At 37.9% G+C, this 21,691-nt stretch overlaps 1 protein-coding gene across 1 annotated transcript in view; it reads left to right on the forward strand.

The window, feature by feature from the left end:
• sh3pxd2b (SH3 and PX domains 2B) overlaps positions 1–21,691 on the forward strand; it is a 107,589-nt gene that overhangs the window by 17,957 nt on the left and 67,941 nt on the right. Inside the window, 1 exon segment of the mRNA XM_055148274.1 lies at positions 199–279. Within this exon segment, the coding sequence (XP_055004249.1) occupies positions 199–279 (81 nt within the window).

The following is a 21,691-nucleotide window of genomic DNA, read 5'->3' on the forward strand; positions in this document are numbered from 1 at the left end:
TACGGCACTAGAACTAAACCAGGTCTTAACTTGACCAACAGTAGTAAACCAGGACTGATTCTGGTCTAATTCCATATGGGCAAACCAGGAATTGTATCTCACGAAAAAAAAAAACAAGAAAAAATATTATTTTATAGTACTACACATATGTTTGTTGTATTATCTTTATTCATGTGATTTTGTCTGTTGATTTTCCAGGTCTACATTATCAAAGTCTTGTGGAGCGATGGCAGCACAGACACCATTTACAGACGCTACAGCAAGTTCTTCGACCTCCAGGTACGAGTTCACAAATAAGGATTTCGAAAACACACACTTGTACTGTGAATGGAGTCACCTCTTTCCACAGATCTGATCTAGTGCTGTCACAATACTAAACATTTCAGACCTGATTTTGGTACTAAGGAATAGACTTGATACTCAATATGGATTCTGATGCCACAATGACAGTAAAACATTCTTTATTTAGACAATAGAAAGTGATTTTCAACATTAAATTAGTCTTAAATTGGTCTTACATCTGTGTAATCCCTCAGTGGTCCAGGTAGGTTCTATAGTGGTCTACAAGTGTATACCGTATTTTTCAGACTATAAACCGAGCGAGAAAGCGAGAAACTTGTGACACCAGGAGGGTGCACCATGCAACTTTCCAGAAGTCACTGGATGGATGGACAAAGCCTGGACTTCAGTGACACCGGAATAATTCTAACTGGAACTGATGCTGAGTCTGACGACAGAAGAGGAAGCGGCGCTCTGTTTACCTTCGGAGGTTGTGGAGTTGCTCAAAAGTGACACCGAGGATGAAGAATTGAATGGATTTAGTGATTTGGAGTGAGATGGAGAGCTTGGTAAACTTGTTCTGTTCTATTGTTTATGTTATAGTTTATCTGAAGAACTGTGAAATATGTGACATTAACAGTCTGTTGTTCCCTCTTCTAAATGTCAGTTCCTGGTCTCTGATTTTATAAAATGAATTTCCCCCAAAAAGTGCGACTTATAGTCCGAAAAATATGGTACTATTGTATGAGCTCTTATACTTGCTCTGATACAGCTCAAGATCATCCTAAAGCTACTCAGGAAAGATAAATTATTGTCCTGAGAATGTGACTTTTTTAGTATCGATACCTGCTCAAATGAGTATCTTGTGTCGATACTAGTTTTTGTATCAATTAGTATTTCCAGAACCTTTGAGAACCTTACAGAAAAGTTCCATTGTTTCCCACTGCACTGCACTGAATGAGGAATACAGCAGACCACACCGGTGACCACAGATATGTGTGAATCATGCCTGGACGTCACACTGGACAGGCCTTGTGCAAAGGGGAATCTTGTCTTCCTCTTTCCTCCCAGTGTAACAGAGCTGACGCCACCATTTAAACCTATGAGAGCGCAGTGTCTCACGAACAAACACGGACCAACAGTTTGTCCATATTACATCCAGACCAGTCCTGCAGCAGACAGTAATCCAATTAGGAAGCTTTTAATTGATTAGGATGGCCAGAGCATGAGCCATGAGTGACGCACTGATCAATGAGAGCTATGTTTCTTGGAGCTACAAAGTACACAGTGAAAACAAATTACTTTAACGTTATATAAGCCTACAGAAAGACGGTGTAATACCTCTTGGATGTAGAGATGGTTTCAACGGTGGTCATCTGGATACTGTTTTTTGCTGTCAAGATCTCAAAAATAGAGTCCAGATGACCACTGCTGAAGCCATCTCTAGCTAAAGAATTTGAATTCTTTAGCTAGAGATGGTTAGAACTAGTTCCATCTGGCAACATACCATATTTTTCGGACTATAAGTTGCTTTGGACTAAAAGTCGCACAAGCCAAAAAATGCAAAATGAAGAAGAAAAAACATATATAAATAAGTCGTACCGAACTATAAGTCGTGCTTTTTTGGGGAAATTTATTTTATAAAATTAGATACCAGGAACAGACATTTCATGTTGAAAGTTAAGTTCTAGTAATAACAGTAGAAGAGAGAACAACAGACTGTTAACGTCACATATGAACAGTTCTTCAGATAAACTATAACATAAACAACAGAACAGAACAAGTTTAACCAAACTCTCCATCTCACTCCAAATCACTAAATCCATTCAATTCTTCATCCTCGGTGTCACTTCTGAGCAACTCCACAACCTCCGAAGGTAAACAGAGCGCCGCTTCCTCTTCTGTGTCGCTGTCGTCAGTTCCATTTAGAATTATTCTGGCCTTTCTGAATCCCGACAGGATGGTTTCAGTGTCACTGAAGTCCAGGCTTTGTCCATCCATCCAGTGACTTCCAGGAAAGTTGCATGGTGCATCCTCCCAGTTGCCATTGCCATTTTTATTATAGCTCCATGCTGATACAGACAGAGGCTCTTTCTGCAGGAGACATGTGCAGTAGAGTGAAGTGAGGAACAGGAGCTGCAGATACTGACACACAAGACTAGAGCGCCCTCTTGTGGCTGTCAGTGTGAACATTTTGATATATAAGTCACATCAGAGTATAAGTCGCAGGAAACACCCAAACCATAAAAAAACATGCCACGTACAGTACGAAAAATATGGTACTAGTACACGAATCTCCAACCTGTAGCGTGGGAGCTACACGTCTTCCGAAGCGGCACACATTTTTTCAGTATTAAATATCAATATAATCTTCATTTGGTCTCAGAAGTTTACAATGAAATCATATTTAATTTTTTTTTTTCTTATTCCACATGTCCTATAGCATCTGTAACTGTTGATTTGGGAAGAAATACTAATTATTTCCTTACCTGCTGCCATGAACAGACTTTGTAAGCAGCGCAACACAAGAAACTTAGAAAGCTAGAGAATTTGTTCAAAAATCATTCAGAATCAATTTTAGGAAGGTACACATATGTTGAGATAATTGTAACTTGTGTGTGTAATTAATACAATATATATAAATAATTAAACTTGTATTTTTTATGTATATAGATTAACATAAAGCATACAGTTCAGGAGGACTTTCCATCTGATTTCCGGATAATTATTACTGAATTGGATTTTTGGTTGGTACGATGGCAACGGGGAACTGGGCTCCAAATTTATCCCTATAACTCCTAGTCTCAACAAGCTTCATTTGACTGGAGCTGAACACTTCTTTCTGCAGTCTGTGCCACATGAATGATAGATTGATGTGTGACAGTTTTTTGTTTTTTTCTGTTGTTAGAACTAAACAGGATTTCCTCTTTCTGTTGAACACGCCATTACACCATCGTCTGATCTCTGTGCATTTTCGTCTTGTTGGTGTTTCCTTTGTTCTTTTTTCACACCATGACTCATGAATTGTCTCGTTTCTCAAAAAAAGGGGGTTTCTCTGATCGTGATATCACCAAGTTACCGTTACAATCACTGACTCACTCCATTTTAAGAGCTGTTCTGTTGGGATTAGCAGTGCGGGTGTTAAATCTCTGTAGATTAACTGGATACAAATCACAAATGTCTCACTATCTTATCTCCTATTTGTCATTAATGCTTTATATCATCTCGAGGCTGCGGCGTTTGGAAAGGAACACAATAGTTTGAGTTTAAATCTAATGCAATAAGTGGATTAGTGGTGTTTTGTGCCAGGAAGGATCTGGATTACTGCCATTTAGTTTTGGATACACTGCGAGGTATATAAAAAGAGTTGGTTCTTTTCTAGGAATGATTTGGGAAGTGAAATTTGCAGCATTTCTGGTGAAGGCGCCTCTACTTTCTTGTCTAAATGGAGATGTTATTGGTTTGCTTGGAATGTTCCACAGTGTGGCATTAAAAGGGCCCATATCACGCTATTTTTTGATCTGTTATAATGTCGTTTCCTCATCACAAACCAACCTGGAGTTGCGTTTTGTTTCATTCACACAAATCTTGGATTTTTAGGCTGTGTTCTTCTCTGAAACTGAAAACATTCTGTTCCACTTTGTGATGTCATGTAGAGATATAGGAGGTGCTCCACTGTGTTTTTAAACTCTATACACCTTCTTTAGAATCATTTGGATGATTTCAGCCCTGGAATTGCCAATCTCTACTGAAATAAAGGTAAAAGGTAGTTGTGAAAAGTGAAAAATAGCGCTTCATGACGTCACAAGGTGGAACAGAGCATTTTGGGTTTTGGAGATGGAGACAGACTAATAATACACTGCAAAAAATACAAAATCTAGTCAAGTTAAGATGACTCGATTAAGAAAGTTTTAGCATGATTTGACTCAATTTCACTCAACAAGTAAATTTATCTGCCAGTGGAACAAGACTTTTTGTATTTTAAATATGAAAATGCAACTTGCTGCACTTAAGAATAAGAAAAACAACAACTCCTCACACTTATAATAAGAAACTAAATTGAATGTTGCTTGAATTAAGGAAAAAATGTAACAAAAAGTACTGCTTAAATAAAGTAAAATGTTCTTAATTTAAGTCATTTTAACTTACCTAGATATTGTTTTTTTGTACAGTATAAAGGGTTACCTAAACATGTTTTTACACAGGGTAACCCAAACATTGCATTTATTTAAGTATAAGTGATTTTACTGCTAAAAAAGCAATAACATTCCCACTGTAATTAGCTTTTGCAAATAACTGCATTATATTTATGACAATAAGTAAAACCCCACTGTAAAAGTTACTGAGATGTCTTTCAACCAATCACAAAGGACATAAGGAGTAGGGATGGGCATGATTAGTTGACTAATCGATAATTGATCATTAAGAATTTCATCAATCACATTCATTTTTAATCAACAAACCTTTAGTCCGACAGAAGCTGAACCACATCAAGAAAAGAGATGTTTTTTTTTCAGCGCTTATAGTTTATGCAAATGAGTCATGTGGTTTTAAGTTTAGTTTCTGTAAAATGTAAACAAATGTGTCAAAGCTGAATTAAACATATTATAATCTCAAACGGGCTGATGTGGTTCTACAGTGGTTATGATTTATATCAGACATGTCAAACTCAGGCACGGGGGTCAAATTTGGCCCGTGATATAATTATATTTGGCCTGCGGGATCATATCAAACATGTATTAGAGCTGCCCGCCGGCTACAGATAGACTATAGTGACATTATTTAAAACTTGATATTCTAGCTTGTTCTGGATTCAGTGTTTAAGCAAAACTATTATTAAACATTTATTTGAATAAGTAAAGGTTTAATATTACAAATCTCGCAAGAAGAGAAAACATACAGATGTTGTTGAAATGTTTCAATAAATATTTAGTTTGGCCCACGACTTAGTCCCAGTTTTTAATTTCAGCCTCTGTGAATTTGAGTTTGACACTCCTGATTTATATGTTGTAAAGTTGAGTTTATTTATGCAGATTAGTAATAGTAATAATAATGATAATGATTTGAATATAAAAACGTGAATGATTAATCGAGAATTGATCGTTTCTCCCGATTCTCCCAACAATCGATTAGGAAAATGTAATCAAATGCCCATCCCTAACATGGAGATAGCTCTGTTACTGTTGTCATACAGATGTCAGATTCTTCAAAACAAAACGCAGCATTTTGTGAAGTATTTTGTGTCAGTATCAGTTATGATGTTTTGAATGGGCGGTAATGGGATGATGAGTGGTGGGAATCATCATTTACGGGTCGAGGATGGAAGTGAGTCAGTGTTTCCCGTTAGAACACGAGCCCAAACAGCTGATGCAACGTGTGTGTTTGTGTGACCACGGGCAAACGCTCTTATGTCCTACTGTTTTTATTTATGAACTCCTCACCAGCAGCTACAAAGACAAAACAGTGCAGATGGGCTTTATTGTCTGACCACAAATGCGTCTGAAGTTTTTTTTAAATAATCCACCTCTGAAGGTCATAAAGAGCAAAGGAAAAGCTCGACCACAATAAAGTTTGTTTTGGAAAAATATATAAGTCATGTTTAAAGGTTCTTCACAAAAAACAAACAAAAAAATTAAGTAAGTTAAAGTGAATTAAATTAAGAACATTTTACTTTATTTGAGTCGATTCAACTTGACAAGTAAAATTTTCTTCCAGGATATATATTATACCATATATACCAGGATATTATACACCAGGACTAAAACCAGGACTAAACCAGGTCTAAACCAATTCTAAAACAGGACTAAACTAGGACTAAAGAAGCTTTTAGTCAGGACTAAAACAGGTCTAAACCAGAACTAAACCAGGTGTTAAACCAGGACTAAATCAGGACTAAACCGGGCTTTAAACCAGGACTAAACTAGGACTAAACCAGGTCTAAACCAGGACTAAACCAGACTTTAAACCAGGACTGAACCAGGACTAAACCATGACTAAACCAGGACTAAACCAGGACTAAACCAGGACTAAACAGGACTAAACCAGTCTAAACCAGGACTAAAACAGGATTAAAAAAGGTTTTAATCAGCATAAAACAGGATTAAAAAAGGTTTTAATCAGGACTAAAACAGGACTAAACCAGGTCTAAATGAGGACTAAAACCAGGACTGAACCAGGACTGAACCAGGACTAAACCATGACTAAACCAGGACTAAACCAGGACTAAACCAGGTCTAAACCAGGACTAAAACAGGATTAAAAAAGGTTTTAATCAGGACTAAAACAGGACTAAACCAGGTCTAAATGAGGACTAAAACCAGGACTGAACCAGGACTAAACCATGACTAAACCAGGACTAAACCAGGACTAAACCAGGACTAAACCAGGTCTAAACCAGGACTAAAACAGGATTAAAAAAGGTTTTAATCAGGACTAAAACAGGATTAAAAAAGGTTTTAATCAGGACTAAAACAGGACTAAACCAGGTCTAAATGAGGACTAAAACCAGGACTAAAACAGTATTTAACCAGGACTAAACCAGAACTTAAACTAGGTCTAAATCAGGTCTAAACCAAGTCTAAAAACAGCACTAAACTATACCAGGACCAAACCAGGTCTAAAACCAGGACTAAACCAGGTCTAAACCAGGACTAAACCAGGACTAAAACACGATTTAAACAACTAAAACAGGATTTAATCAGGACTAAAATTGGATTAAACCATGCCGCGCTGCCACAGCCCCCAGTCCTTGAGAAAATGTTGGGCATAAAACCAGTCTAAAAAGGAGCTAAAAAGGTTGAGGACCACTGATTTAACCCATCCTACTGTGTGTATTTATGTACACTGGTGTATGAATGTGTGTGTGAATGTGTGAGTGGTTCCTTGATGTAAAGATCTTTGAGAGCCTTGAAGATGGAAAAGTGCCATGTATAAAAAGTGTGTGTGAGTACATTTTATAGTCTACCTCAAAGACATTGTTAAAAAAAAAAACACTTAAAGGTTGTATAGAGGATTTTTTAAGGGAAAATAAATACAGCGACAGTCCTGTTTCAAATGTTGTGCATGCGTGACACCACCTTCCTCTTACACCGCTGCCTCAGTAGAAACATCTCCTCCCGCCTCTTTACTCTAGAAATCACACTTGTTTACAGCCAGTTCAGAATTACTGTTGAAGTTTTCTGTCTAGAAATAATTTAGCGACCGACACGTCAGTTTTTAGACCCTTTGTGTGCTTCATTCACGCAATCGCTGGAAGGAATCTCCAAGAATCACCTCAGTTTGGCTTTGCTCCTTTTCCCCTTCTCTTCTTCTTTCAGCGACCAAAAAAAACTGACTTTCTTTTGCGGCGAACCGGTCGTGGATTCTCGTCCGACATCGCAACAAACTTTGTGCAAACTGCGAGGAAGCGACAGTTTGAAAAAGCCTCTAAGAACCGCCGCATAAACCACATAATCCCCGCACGCCGGCGAGTCAGTTACGCTAGAAATGTAGGGAATTTGATTGACAACCAAACAGCCAATAGAAAATGAGGTAGCCTTGTTATCTATTGGCTGATGTTTATCTGGCCTCAACACGTCCACAGTTGATAGATTTTCATTCTTTTTTATTTTTTGGTCATCATAATTACAAGGCTGCTGCATGTCTGTAATGGTATTTTAAACTTTCATTGACAATTTGAAAAAAAAAAAAAATCCTCCATACAACCTTTAATGACAAAATTAAACCCCTGTGCTCTGTCTGCAGCTCATAATAATAGAACAAAATAAATTCAGGTTTAAGGGCTTAGTTCTCAACAGATAGTTCGAAAACCTAAACCAATATTTGTCAGAGAAACAAACATTGTCACGATAATTTATTTCAGTTTATCTATTTTTTGGTCAATACACGAAAGCTGGAACAATGTATTTATCGTGTGGACAAGATTGTGGTGAGATTTGTGGGTATTTGAGATTAGAGCTGCACATAGAGAGTTGAAAAATAACATCTGGGGTTAATTATTGTTTCATTCTGTTATTTATTTGTCACAGCTCAGGTCTGATATTGATTATTTAAGAATGGCTGACCGGGATTATCTTGCATAATTGTTATTGTGTCAGTGGCATAAAGTAGTTTCAGTATTATTGTTTATGGCGGTTTATTTCTGTAGTGATATATCATGCTTCACTCCTTCACCAACATTCAGTGGAAACAAGTAAACAAACCTCCCCTGTTCTTAGACCCTCCTTATCGGCAAGAAAAAAAACAGAGCTAACCACAGTGAAAGAGATATCCACTTCCATGAACAAAACCAGGACTAACCAGGTTTAAACCAGGACTAATCAAGGTCTAAACCAGGACTAAACCAGAACTAAACCAGGAATAAAGCAGTACTAAACCCAGTCTAAACCAGGACTAATCAAGGACAAAACCAGGACTAAACCAGGATTAAATCAGGATAAAACCAGGTCTAAACAAGGACTAAACTAGAACTAAACTAGGACTAAACCAGGACTAAACCAGAAGTAAACCAGGAATAAACCAGGACTAAAACAGGACTAAAATAGGACTGAAACAGGACTAAAACAGGACTAAAACAGGACTGAAACAGGACTAAACCAAGACTAAACCAGAAGTAAACCAGGAATAAACCAGGACTGAAACAGGACTAAACTAGGTCTAAACCAGGACTAAAACAGGAGTGAAACAGGACTAAACCAGGACTAAACTAGGACTAAACCAGGACTAAACTAGGACTAAACCAGAAGTAAACCAGGAATAAACCAGGAATAAAACAGGACTAAAATAGGACTGAAACAGGACTAAACCAGGACTAAACTAGGTCTAAACCAGGACTAAAACAGGACTGAACCAAGACTAAACCAGAAGTAAACCAGGAATAAACCAGGACTGAAACAGGACTAGACCAGGACTAAACTAGGTCTAAACCAGGACTAAAACAGGACTAAACCAAGACTAAACCAGAAGTAAACCAGGAATAAACCAGGACTGAAACAGGAGTGAAACAACACTAAACCAGGACTAAACTAGGACTAAATCAGTTCTAAACCAGGACTAAAACAGGTCTAAACCAGGACTAAAACAGGAGTGAAACAGGACTAAATCAGGACTAAACCAGGACTAAACTAGGACTAAATCAGTTCTAAACCAGGACTAAAACAGGTCTAAACCAGGACTAAAACAGGAGTGAAACAGGACTAAATCAGGACTAAACCAGGACTAAACTAGGACTAAATCAGTTCTAAACCAGGACTAAAACAGGAGTGAAACAGGACTAAACCAGGTCTAAACCAGGACTAAAACAGGACTGAAACAGGACTAAACCAGGACTAAACTACGTCTAAACCAGGACTAAACCAGAAGTAAACCAGGAATAAACCAGGACTAAAACAGGACTAAAACAGGACTGAAACAGGACTAAACCAGGACTAAACTAGGTCTAAACCAGGACTAAACTAGGTCTAAACCAGGACTAAAACAGTTCTAAACCAGGACTAAAACAGGAGTGAAACAGGTCTAAACCAGGACTAAACCAGGACTAAAACAGGTCTAAACCAGGACTAAAACAGGTCTAAACCAGGACTAAAACAGGACTGAAACAGAACTAAACCAGGACTAAACCAGGAGTAAACAGGATGGACAGGATGATAGATGTGTCCCGGATTGACGTGCTTCCATTTGCAGATAGAGTTCTAGTCTGTAGGGCCAGAGCTCACTCAAGACTAAGAAACAGAGGGACAAACATATTATAATATTATTAATATATGATATATTCATAAGTAAGGATGCACCGATACAATCAATATCAGCATCGATACTGAAACATTTTCTGGATTGGGTTTATCTGTTCCATGAAATGGGTTAAGCTGATATCCTGTCTGGACCTTTAAACAGATGTAAAAGACTATTTACAGATTTTGACCTAGAATGTTTGAACTTTTATTCACACAAAGTTGGGCAGAAGTGACATCAAAAATATATGACATTTACATAACATTTGGGTTGGTAAAAGTACAATTCTTAAGTACAGTTTTTAGATATCTGTACTTTACTTACATTACATTTTACAGTGGATATTTTTCACTTGTACTTTACTACATTTGAGAGTGTGTATCTGTACTTTTACTCCACTACACTTTAGATCTGGACTGAAAAGTAAAAAGTATTTTCTTGATGGTTTGAGACCTGCTAAAATGGCTGAGACATTTTTTTTTTTTTAGCATGTTTATGTAATTTCAGTTAATATTCCAACTCTGAGCAAAACAAACACACAAAAACAGCTAAATTCTTGATCAAAATCACTTCGTTTGATGCTTTAACTGTTCAATTTTTTATTCAGTTTTACAAATTTTTAAACAGGTACAGTACTTCAGTAGTTTTTTTCATGAGACACAGTTACTCTTTTACTTGGGTAATCTTTTACCTGTATCTGTACTTTTACTTAAGTAACAAAACTGAGTACTTCATCCACCACTGTTAATCCCAAGGTGCAGTTGAGTTTCAGTTTAGTTTTCAGATCTTTGGTTGTGCACAAACCGTAAATTCTCGGGTAATAATTTAAGAGAGTTTAAAGGAAATAAGTGTCATTTTCTGTTTTTACACTGGTATCTGGATGTGTAAAAACTGTCAAAGCCAAGTCAAACTCGGGTCAAAGTATCAATATCTGTATCAGAACTGGAAAAGATCGCTGCATCCCTAACAATAAGTATTTTTTTTATTTCTTGTCAACCTGAAAGTAAGCAGCAAAAGCAGCTCTCTGATTGGCTACAGTCCACCCCAGTTTCACTTTGAGATCTGAAAATAAGCTGTTCTAAAGCCGTGCACGAAAATGAACAACGTGCTAAAGTGTTTCTGAACTCTACAGACTTAAACGACTTTCTTCTGGGGTGCGAAAAGCCACTCGAGGGACTTAAAAGCCGTGAGTTTTTGGTAATCATTAAACTTTGACACTTTAAGGGTGTAGAATAGCTTTTGGAGATGCACAGTAACTAAAACAAATGAGAGAATCCGCCCGGCAACAGCCTTCCCGGTCCGTCCAAGGAGTTTTCCACCCTGGAGCAGACACTTGAGCTTTAAGGATCCAACTCAAACAGCTGATGCATAGTTTCCATCTTCAGTAAGAATGTTTCATCTAATATGGCCACCAGGGAGATTACACATTTGAAGAGAAAATAGATCGTTTATTTGGAATTATTAAAGCAAAAGTTATACCCAAAAAAAACTACCACAGTTACTACTTCCTCTTACAATGACCAATATTTAAAAAGTCCATATTACACTATTTTCTGATTAATACAAGTACTCCACTGTGTTTTTAAACTCCATGAACCTTCACTAGAGTCATTTGGATTATTTCAGTCCTGGAATTGTCAATAATCCGTGTATCATTCGTTCATTCGTTTTTCAATATAAAACTAAAAATAAGAAAACGAAAAAACAACAGTTTTCTTCGTTATTTGTCTCCAAAACCAAAATGAAAAAACGGATAACGATTCGTTTTTTCAGTTTTCGATTTTGTGTTTAAATGAAGAATAGAAAAAAACGGATAACGGCCGTTTCCCATTTACGTGACTTCCGTGACTGCGATGCCGGACTTTTGCACCGCATACGGACTGAATCAGGACGGATCCAGGTCCAAGACCAGACCGAGACCAGAGCGGGACTGAGACCGGGACAGAGCTGCTCTGGTCCTCCGCGCTCAAGAACCGCGGCTGGTTCCGAGGTGGTGCAAAGCCTCCGACTGACGCATTCAGACCAATGAAAATGAATCAAACTAAGAGCTTTTGGTTCAAATGGACCAGGTCCGGGACTAGACCGGGACCAAAGCGCTACTGAGACTGGGACCAGACCGGGACCAGAGCGGGCCTGAGACCGAGATCGAGACAAGACCAGGACCAGACCGGAGGCTCAGAGCCCACGGCAGGACCGGAGCTCGAAGCTGAGGCTCGGAGTCCAAGCTCGGAGTCCGCCCTGGTCCCGCTCTGGTCCCTGTCTGGTCCCGGTCTCAGTCCCGCTCTGGTCCCTGTCTGGTCCCGGTCTCAGTCCCGCTCTGGTCTCGGACCTGGATCCGTCCTGATTCAGTCCGTATGCGGTGCAAAAGTCCGGCATCGCAGTCACGGAAGTCACGTAAACAGGAAACGGCCGTTATCCGCTTTTTCTATTCTTCATTTAAACACAAAATCCAAAATGAAAAAACGAATCGTTATCCGTTTTTTCATTTTGGTTTTGGAGACAAATAACAAAGAAAACTGTTGTTTTTTCATTTTCTTATTTTTGGTTTTATATTGAAAAACGAATGAACGAATGATACACGAATTGTCAATCTCTACTGAACTAAAGGTAAAATGTTGTTGTTGCTGTTAACTTGAAAACTACCACTTCATGATGTCACAGGGTAGAACAGAGCATTTTGAGCTTTGGAGATGTACACAAGTGTTTCCCAAATTTTTTTTCCGGGGATCCGTATTTTAAAAGTCACAATTCTTCGCGGCCCAAGTCAATAGATATTATTATTACAAATCACGAAATCAATTTGACCGTGATTGAACATTAGTGCTTTTGAGGAGCCCACGAAGGACGAGTGACTTTGCAAGCTGCACTAAGAATTTTAATGTACAGTTTTATCTGCAGGCTGAACAAATTGGACATTGAAATAATAATGTCACTCACAAATATGAGATTCAGTGCAATATCATATCAGTCCAACATGTGAAGACAATGGTGTGGTTGTCTTTTAAAAACATAAATGTTTGTTCTTTTGTATTGTCAGTGTTCTTGTCTGTTTTAAAAATGGACCATGAGTCTGGAATAAAGATGATGATTAGGATGATGATTAATGAGGATATTTTATTGTTGACTGAGTTATCGTGTCTCTGAATTAGGGATGGGCATCCAATAAAATTTTCTTAATCGATCGTCGGAAGAATTAACGATCGATTATCAATTAATCATTAACGTTTTTATATTAATATGATCATCATTATTATTACTATCTGCACTACTAATCTGCATAAATAAATTCAACTTTACGACATATAAACCGTAACGACTCTAGAGCCACATCAGCCCGTTTGACATTATAATGTGTTTAATTCAGTTTTGTGCAACTCTCAGAAACGAAACTTAAAACCGCATAGCTAATTTGCATAAAATAAGTGAAGATAAAACTACAGCTCTTGTGGGTTGATGCGGTCAAATTCTGTCGGATTAAAAGACATGACTCAGTGGAATACAGGTTAGTGTGACCATATTTGCATTTGTCAAAACCAGGACACCGTACGGGGGGAGGGAGGTGGGGACTTGTCATCGACATTGCGCGACTCTCACCTGGAAAAACTTTTTCCCACTGGACACAGAAACATATGTGCTGCTTTGTGCACTGTGCACATGGACTCACACTTGTCCCGAACGCAACGGAAAGCGTGGAATTTCTTGTACAAGTCATCGTTAAATATGCATTTGTGCTTCGGCATGTTTCAGACTGACTGACTGTTTGTGTCTCGCTCCTTCTGAGTGCAGAGAGACACATGTACAGACCCTGTTTGGTCACGCTACACACAGCAACCTACATTTGGTTTGTCGATTAAAATTAACATAATCGATGAAATTCTTAATGATCAATTATCGATTAATCGACTAATCATGCCCATCCCTACTCTGAACAATTAGTATTACCATATTTTCGGACTATAAAGTGAACTGGATTATCAGGCACAAAATCAATAATGTTGAATTCTCTTGTCTATTTTCATACATAAGGCGCACTGGATTATAATTCACATTAAGTGAAACAAATGAACAACACTTGAGACTTGACACTTTTTTATTTCCTATGAGGAGGACTCAAATATACATGAGTAATCAACTATAAGCACTGATCAGCTTCTGACGGACTAAAGAACTAGCCAGACAGTCTCCAGCTAGTACCTCCACTTTCTTTCATTTCTCTCCAGTGACTAGGTCAGGAATCGGAACACTATTGGACTGTGTAGTAAGTTGACTGTTTTTTTAAGGAAATTACGTCATTTCCCTTCCCTACACTGGTATCAGTTAAAGCTGTGTAACTTTCCTGATAAGAGTCCAGCACCTGGTTGTGTCCATGGAGATATGCAAGGGAGATTACTTTTGCTGGAATGTACCACAGTACTACCCAGGCCGGTGCCACCTAGTGCCTCCGCTCAATTTCATTTCTCTCCAGCGACTAGGTCAGGAATCAGAATACACTAGACAGTTTGCAAGAACCCCAGAAGTTGTGAAGACATGACGTCAAACTCGTCGCGTCTGTCTGGGTTCCTTTTGTGGAACAGAACAGTAAACAAAGCGTTGAGATGGATGTAGACGACGACAGACATTCTGTGTTGGCAACAATCCCAGAGATCGAGGATTTAAAGCTGGAACAAAGAGAATGTTTGGTAAATTTTATCAAGGGGAAAGAAATTATTGCCCTTCCTTCTACATACATACTTCACAACTCAACAGCAGCGATTGGTTAAATAAAAAAAGTACCCGCTTACCTTCAAGCAAATCCTAAAGCAGCGAGGTCAGACTGTTTCCACAAAGTGAAACCGACTGATGAATCAGGCTACTAAAGACTCAGTGGAATATATGTGAAAATCAGTTTGAGATCAGTAAGCACAACCAGAATTAATACATAAAACGCACCGGATTATAAGGCGCACTGTCAATTTTTCAGAAAATTAAGGGATTATAAATGTGCTTTATAGTCTGAAAAATACAGTACTCACGTTTTAAACAATGTAAAACAGTAATCAGTGTTTCCCACAGAAAATTGGTTAGATAAGGTGGTGCTGCCGAAAAAGTGAGGAGCGGGGGTGCGGTGGAGATGTATGTATATGTATATTGCAGACCTACATGCAGATCGTGGCAAGGCAACCCCAAAAAATTGTCTTTGCACGACCCAGTCTTTGGGAAACAACGATGTAGACAGACTAATAAAAAGAGTTACTCAAACATGTGTAAATGAAGCAAAACGCAACTCCAGGTCTGTTTTTGATGAGGGAACAATATACAATGTTTATGTTTTTCTATAGGGTTGAATCTTGGCTACATCGTGACAGAACATTTCATATAAACGCCAGAGTGTCTCGCAGAAATATATTTGTTATGCTACAAAGTGCCACCACATTATTCAGCTTTATTATTGCCAAGAGATTTGATCCAAGTGTTTTCATTGCAAAGTGTTGTGGCCAAGATGAACAAAATACAGATGGTGGAGTGAGTGAAAGTTTGCTATTAACAAAACAAAATATTCTATCTTTTGAACAGCCAAACGTCCATGTATAGGTTTGTCATCTGCTTTACACTGGCTCACAGCTTGTCTAGACGAATGGGAACAAAACAGAATCACAAACTGGACTGAATATATTGGCCAGTAAAAGTATCAATCAGATTTTGAGCCTTGAGCTTGTGTTCCTCTGCTGGATCAGTCAACCAACAACTTTGTTCATTCCCAGTGATGGAAGGTAACAAAGTACAAAAGTAAAAGTGCAATTCTTAGGTATCTGTACTTTACTTACATTACATTTAACAGTGGATACTTTTTACTTTTACTTCATTTTATTTATTTAATGAGACAGGAACAGTGCACAATCTACATTGCCCTTACCAGGAGAGATGTTTTGTACCAGGTTGTAGCACCAGTGTTAATTTCCACCTGTTGTCCCTCTGCAGGTTTATTGATTGATTGTATTTAACCGACATCAGCTATCAGCTATTCTTTCTGGAGACTGAGACTGGGACCAGACCAGAATCAGACCAGGACTGAGCCTGGTTTAGTCCTGGTTTAGTCTCGGTTTAGACCTGGTTTAGTCCTAGCCTGATACATCAGCCGGTTTTACTTCGTTTCACTACGTACAAACCGTCTGACCTCACAGCCTTAGATTTCATTCTCTCGACGGTAGGTGTGTACTTTTTATCATTTAACCAATCGCTGCTATTTGGTCATGACGTATGTAATGCACCACTATGCGCCGTAATGCACCGCTTTTCCCAAATCCTGTAGGAAGTAGGACAATAACGTCTTTCCCCTTGATGAAATTCACCAAACATTCTCTTTGTTCCAGCTTTAAATCCTCGCATTGCTGACAACACTGAATATATGACTCTTCGCTGATTGGCTGGTGCCCGAACTTGCACTTCCGGGGTTTTTGCAAACCGTCTATTGCATCCTGATTCCTGACCTAGTCTTATTTTCTTATTTTATTTATTTGTAAAGGGACAGTACATATTAATGATCATTAAAAATGTAAATATGCAAAGATTATAGCCAACGTGGCTAATTTCCATCTTCAGTCCCTCAGCAGGTTGATGTAAAATCATCTGTAGGACGAAGAAAAGTACAGCAACAATCACACAAAAGTACACAACACCAGCACACTCACTATACACACAATTAGTTTCAAACAGTTCATTTGAAGTTCAAAGTCAGAAGTTTAAGAATTAAGTCAAGAGTTAAACCAACAACCCCTCAAAATAAAAGAAAATATAAATTGGTTAAACATGGAGACATATTTGACCATTGAATAACCACTGTTTTAAAGCTTTAGAAAATGCTGCCAGTGTTGAAAGTTCTCGTATATGAGCAGCTCTGTGTTCCATGTTTGAGCTGCTCGATAAGCAAAAGAGAGTTGTCCAAAAGTACTTTTCCTAAACGGCACAGAGCAGTCGCCTCTAGAACTGCTCTTGTTGTGCGATTTGAATTTCTTTTCACAAACTCCTTTAGAGGAGGTGGAGCAAGATGATTAAAAACTTTGTAAACCAGAATTAAATCTGCATATTTGATTGTGTTGTCCCAATTTAGGAATTTGTATTTGTCAAGTATTCTCCAACAGTGATAATTTGTGGGCTTTTTGTCTAATATTTTAAGTGATTTTTTATATATAGTTTCAGCTAATTTAAGAGTAGTTTTGTTTGTCATAGCCCAAGTAGTAATGCAATAATTTAAGTGTGGCAAAATCAAGTCGCTGGAAAGAAATTAAATGAAGCAGAGGCACTAGTTGGCACCAGCCTGGCTAGTTTAGTCCTGGTCTAGTTTTGGTTTTGACCTGGTTCAGTTCTAGGATCAGTCCTGGTTCAGTCCAGCATCTCAATTTAAGTCACGGAAACGGGAAAAATTCTGTTACCCGTTTTTTCCATTATTCATTTAAACACGAAATCGAAAACTGTTGTCTGTTTTTTTTTATTTTGGTTTTGGAGACAAATAATGAATAAATAGTAGTTTTCTTAATTTTGGTTTTATTTTGAAAAACGAATGAACAAATGATACACAGATTTACAGGCTTAACCGATATCATGGAACCGATACCTGATCTAGCTCATTTTTGAGGATCAGCAGCGATTTTTGATACTAGTATTGATACCAGTGCATCTATAATTGTAGCCAGTACACTTATATCTTTTATCTCTTTCTTCTGTACTGCACTTTCACTTTATTTAACTTTGGTATGGTATGGTTCATTATTATTCACATAAAACTTTGTGACGTATTGATTGCAGTGAACTCTTAAAGGTACACTACGAAACTTTTTGTCCGTCACCTGCTTTTTTCTACATGCTGCCTGAAATGTTCTGCAGTGTGACATTAAACAGCTCAACCTTACATTTATTCAATTACAGGAGGATTTATGGCTCAAAAAAACCCCACAAAAAACAGGCAATCTGACTGTGAGCGGGGTCGCCTCTCCACAGATCTGGTTTTTAACTTAGCCTGGTTTCAAGAAGATAGAAAGGTTTATACCATACTGCGAAACATTCCAAACAACATCTCCAATGAAGAAAAAAGCAGGTGACGGACCCTCCACCAGAAAAATGACACAATGGACGTTTAAGTTTTTTATTTAAATCTGTAAAATTCAAGAGACATTATGCAGTAGAATAAAACGGAGCTCTATCCTTCTCTTTTTAGAGCTGAATCCATGTGCTCATTGTGACTCCCTAAAAGTGCCTTGAGGCCACACAGGCATTTGAAGGTCACAGTGAACTTGTCCAGGAAATATGCAGCCATTCGTTTTATCAATGAAACTATTTGTACACACTGAGTTGGAATTGCAAAAATGTGGAGCCAAGGACTTTTACTACAATGTTAGGAGGGTCTGTTGGGTACTGAGAAACGTGCAGGATCATCAGATTCCAGGGCGGTGCCAGCGCTGTGTCTGGTTTGGTCTAACGGCGAAAACTTGAGATGTTTATAGAAATTCCTGCTTCAGATATTTGCTTATTCTGCTGTAAAGAATGACACTAATTATCCCAAACATTTGTAATCAGGGATGGGGTTACACTCTAGAGACAAAAAAGAAATGAAATAAAAATGCGTATTGAAGAAGATGTGCTTTTTTTCTGGTATTTAGTGTCATTATTTTACATTTTGTTCATTGTAAACTCCAATATTGATTTGATTTTTATTTTATTTGTGGGAAATGGAAATGACTGTAACCTTGGATGATGATGCCTGGGAGAATATTTGTTCTTGTTGGAGTTTGACTGGAAGGTCAAATTAAGATTCTTTAGAAATGTAGTTTCAGTGACAAATGTTGGAAGAATTGTGGACTTGTGGGTAACCAAACTCACATATTTTGGGACTGCCCCAGTATACAATGTTTCTGGATTGATGTCAAAGATGTTCTACAAAATATATTGGCTGTCGACCTCTCGTTGGACCCAATGATCTTTTTGCTTGATATGTTTCCTGATGGTCTCTCTTATGATCAGTGTTTCTGTTTCTTCTTCTGATGACTGCAAGAAAAATGATCACGATGTACTGGCTGAAACCTCAGACACTGACCACTGATCAGTGGATATCAAAAATCAGACACATCGGAACTGTTAATGGCTCAACTACAACTAAACGTGCCAACTTCTGAAAGGAAGTGGGGTCCAGTTATTGACTTTTTCAAATAAGATACTCATGCCCTTTTGTTTATTTTTTTTATAAGTTAATTAAATAATATATAAATTGTGTGAGGGCCCGTTCTTAGGTAGCCAGGCTGGCGCCACCTAGTGCCTCCACTCAATTTCATTTCTCTCCAGTGACTAGGTCAAGAATCAGAATGCACTAGATGGTTTGCAAGAACCCCCGGAAGTCGAAGACCGCGCACCGGCCAATCAGCTGTGAGCTGTGAAGCCATGACGTCAAACTCGTCGCGTCTGTCTGGGTCTCTTTTGTGGAACAGCACAACAGTAAACAAAGCGTCGAGATGGATGTAGACGAAGACAGACATTCTGTGTTGGCAACTGATTCCCGACATGGAGGATTTAAAGCTGGAAGAAAGAGAATGTTTGTTGAATTTTATCAAGGAGAAAGACTTTATTGTCCTTCTTCCTACGGGTTTTGGTGCATTACATTTGTCACAAATAAATAGCAGCGATTGGTTAAATAGAAAAAGAAGAAAAGAATCCTAATGCTGTGAGGTGAGACGATTTCCACGAAAGTGAAAGCAGCTGATGAATCAGGCTAGTTCTCAAGACTGTTGGTGTGAATTGAAAAAAAATAATATATATATATATATGTGTATATATATATAATATATATATATATATATATATATATATATATATATATATATATATATAGTCATTGAATATATATATTTTTCATTGACTGACTTTTCAAAACTATAGAATAGGCTCCACCTCTTTATAGTAACAAACATTTTTTATTTTAATATAAATTTTCCCCAAAAAATTGCTCTGTGTGCGTGGGTTTTTTTTGTTTGTTTGTTTTTTTTTTTTTGCAAGACCTTTGCATGGAATAAAAGTACATACTGTAGTTGTGGTAGGGGATAGGGGGAAGGTGAAAACAGGAATTTTCAGAGCACCCAAGCCTCAAATATAAGACAATACAGGATTACTCTGTATTGTACAACTCTGAGGAGGTCAACAAAACAACAATAAACGCTGATGTTGAATAATATTTATCATATTTAAGTAACATTGCGTCAGAGTGGTATTGTTTGTGCTCGGGCATCTGCCATAAACATGGGAAAAATCATCCCATTTGTAATGATCATAATACAAGTGCCCTGTATGAGATTATGAACAGTGAACATGAAAAAAATATTCCCATGCCCCTGTAGTGTAACTGTTCCCATGTGTAAAGCCTGGCACGCCCGGTCCCTTTATGTTCCCTGTAATCAGATCCACTCGCTCATAAAAAATACATCTGGACAAAGTCCAATCCTCTTCTAAAATACTTCTTACATCATACGGACAGTATCAATATTCACTGCAAAGGCCAACAGCTTTATAGGACTGAATAAAATCTCACTGTACTGTTATATGCGCAAAGTAAGTCACCTATATAGTATGTACTGTCTGTGTCTATTTACAAAGCTTTTTATTGTCCGATAATCAGGAAGTGTACGGTTTGCACGCTAGTTAGCAAATTAGGTAAGTGGGGAATAACATGCAAACATGAAAAACTAGTTCATTTTAAACATTTTTCTGTGGTCTAAAGTTATTCCTCGTTTACCTTATGGATTCAGAACTAGGGCCCGACCAATATGGATTTTTTTGTGGCCAATATAATACAGATAAAATGGAAGTTGGAGCTGTCGATCACCAATATAAAAGCTGATATATTTAGTGATGAAATCTTCAATTGATTATAAAACTTAGGTTTGGCTCTAATGGCATTTTTGTATGACATTCTAGCCAGTAAAAAAAGTAAGTAAACTCAACGCTATTCACCTTTCGCAGTAAATGTGTGCGTACAGTGGTAAGAAATTGTATGTGTAAATGCGGATAATTCACACCTCTTTTCACAGCTCATTTACATATCCATAATATGTAAAGTAATATATCTATAGTCACATCACAGTTGGCCAGTGGAAGAGAAAACAGCAGCTAAGCACTAACCAATAAGAAAGAATGAAAAGTAGCTTCAAAACCGACACATTTGCAACACTCACCGCTCACACAGGCTCCTCTCAGATCACAAATCTTCACTAATAAGTGTCCTTTTAGTCTGAATCAAAACGATCGTCTCTAAATATAATATAATCCAGCATGTTGACAGCAGCTGTGTGTGTAAACAAGGACATGTGAGTCACGTGACTCTGGGGGAGCGTTCAGGGACAGTACAGCGTCACGGACACAAACAAATGACTCTGCAGATAAATATAGATGCTGCGCTACATATTAGGGCATTTATCTGTTTGTAAATTGGATTAAATGGACATAATATAGAGAGTCTAAACTTTTTAAGGAAGTATAACATGCCCACGTGGCCCATATCGGCAAGATTTAGGCCAATGTCTCAAAGTGACCATAACAGCCATTAATGTCAGCCAGCCTATATATCAGTCAGGCCCTATGCAGAACATCATAATTATTCACTGTGTTGAATGTATAAGCACTTTTCATGGTTATTCTAACAACTACTGGCATGCAGCCCCACAGC

Source organism: Boleophthalmus pectinirostris, unplaced genomic scaffold, assembly GCF_026225935.1.
Source record: "Boleophthalmus pectinirostris isolate CB_2022bp ecotype Guang Dong unplaced genomic scaffold, ASM2622593v1 HiC_scaffold_12, whole genome shotgun sequence".
In the NCBI taxonomy this organism is placed as follows: domain Eukaryota; kingdom Metazoa; phylum Chordata; class Actinopteri; order Gobiiformes; family Gobiidae; genus Boleophthalmus; species Boleophthalmus pectinirostris.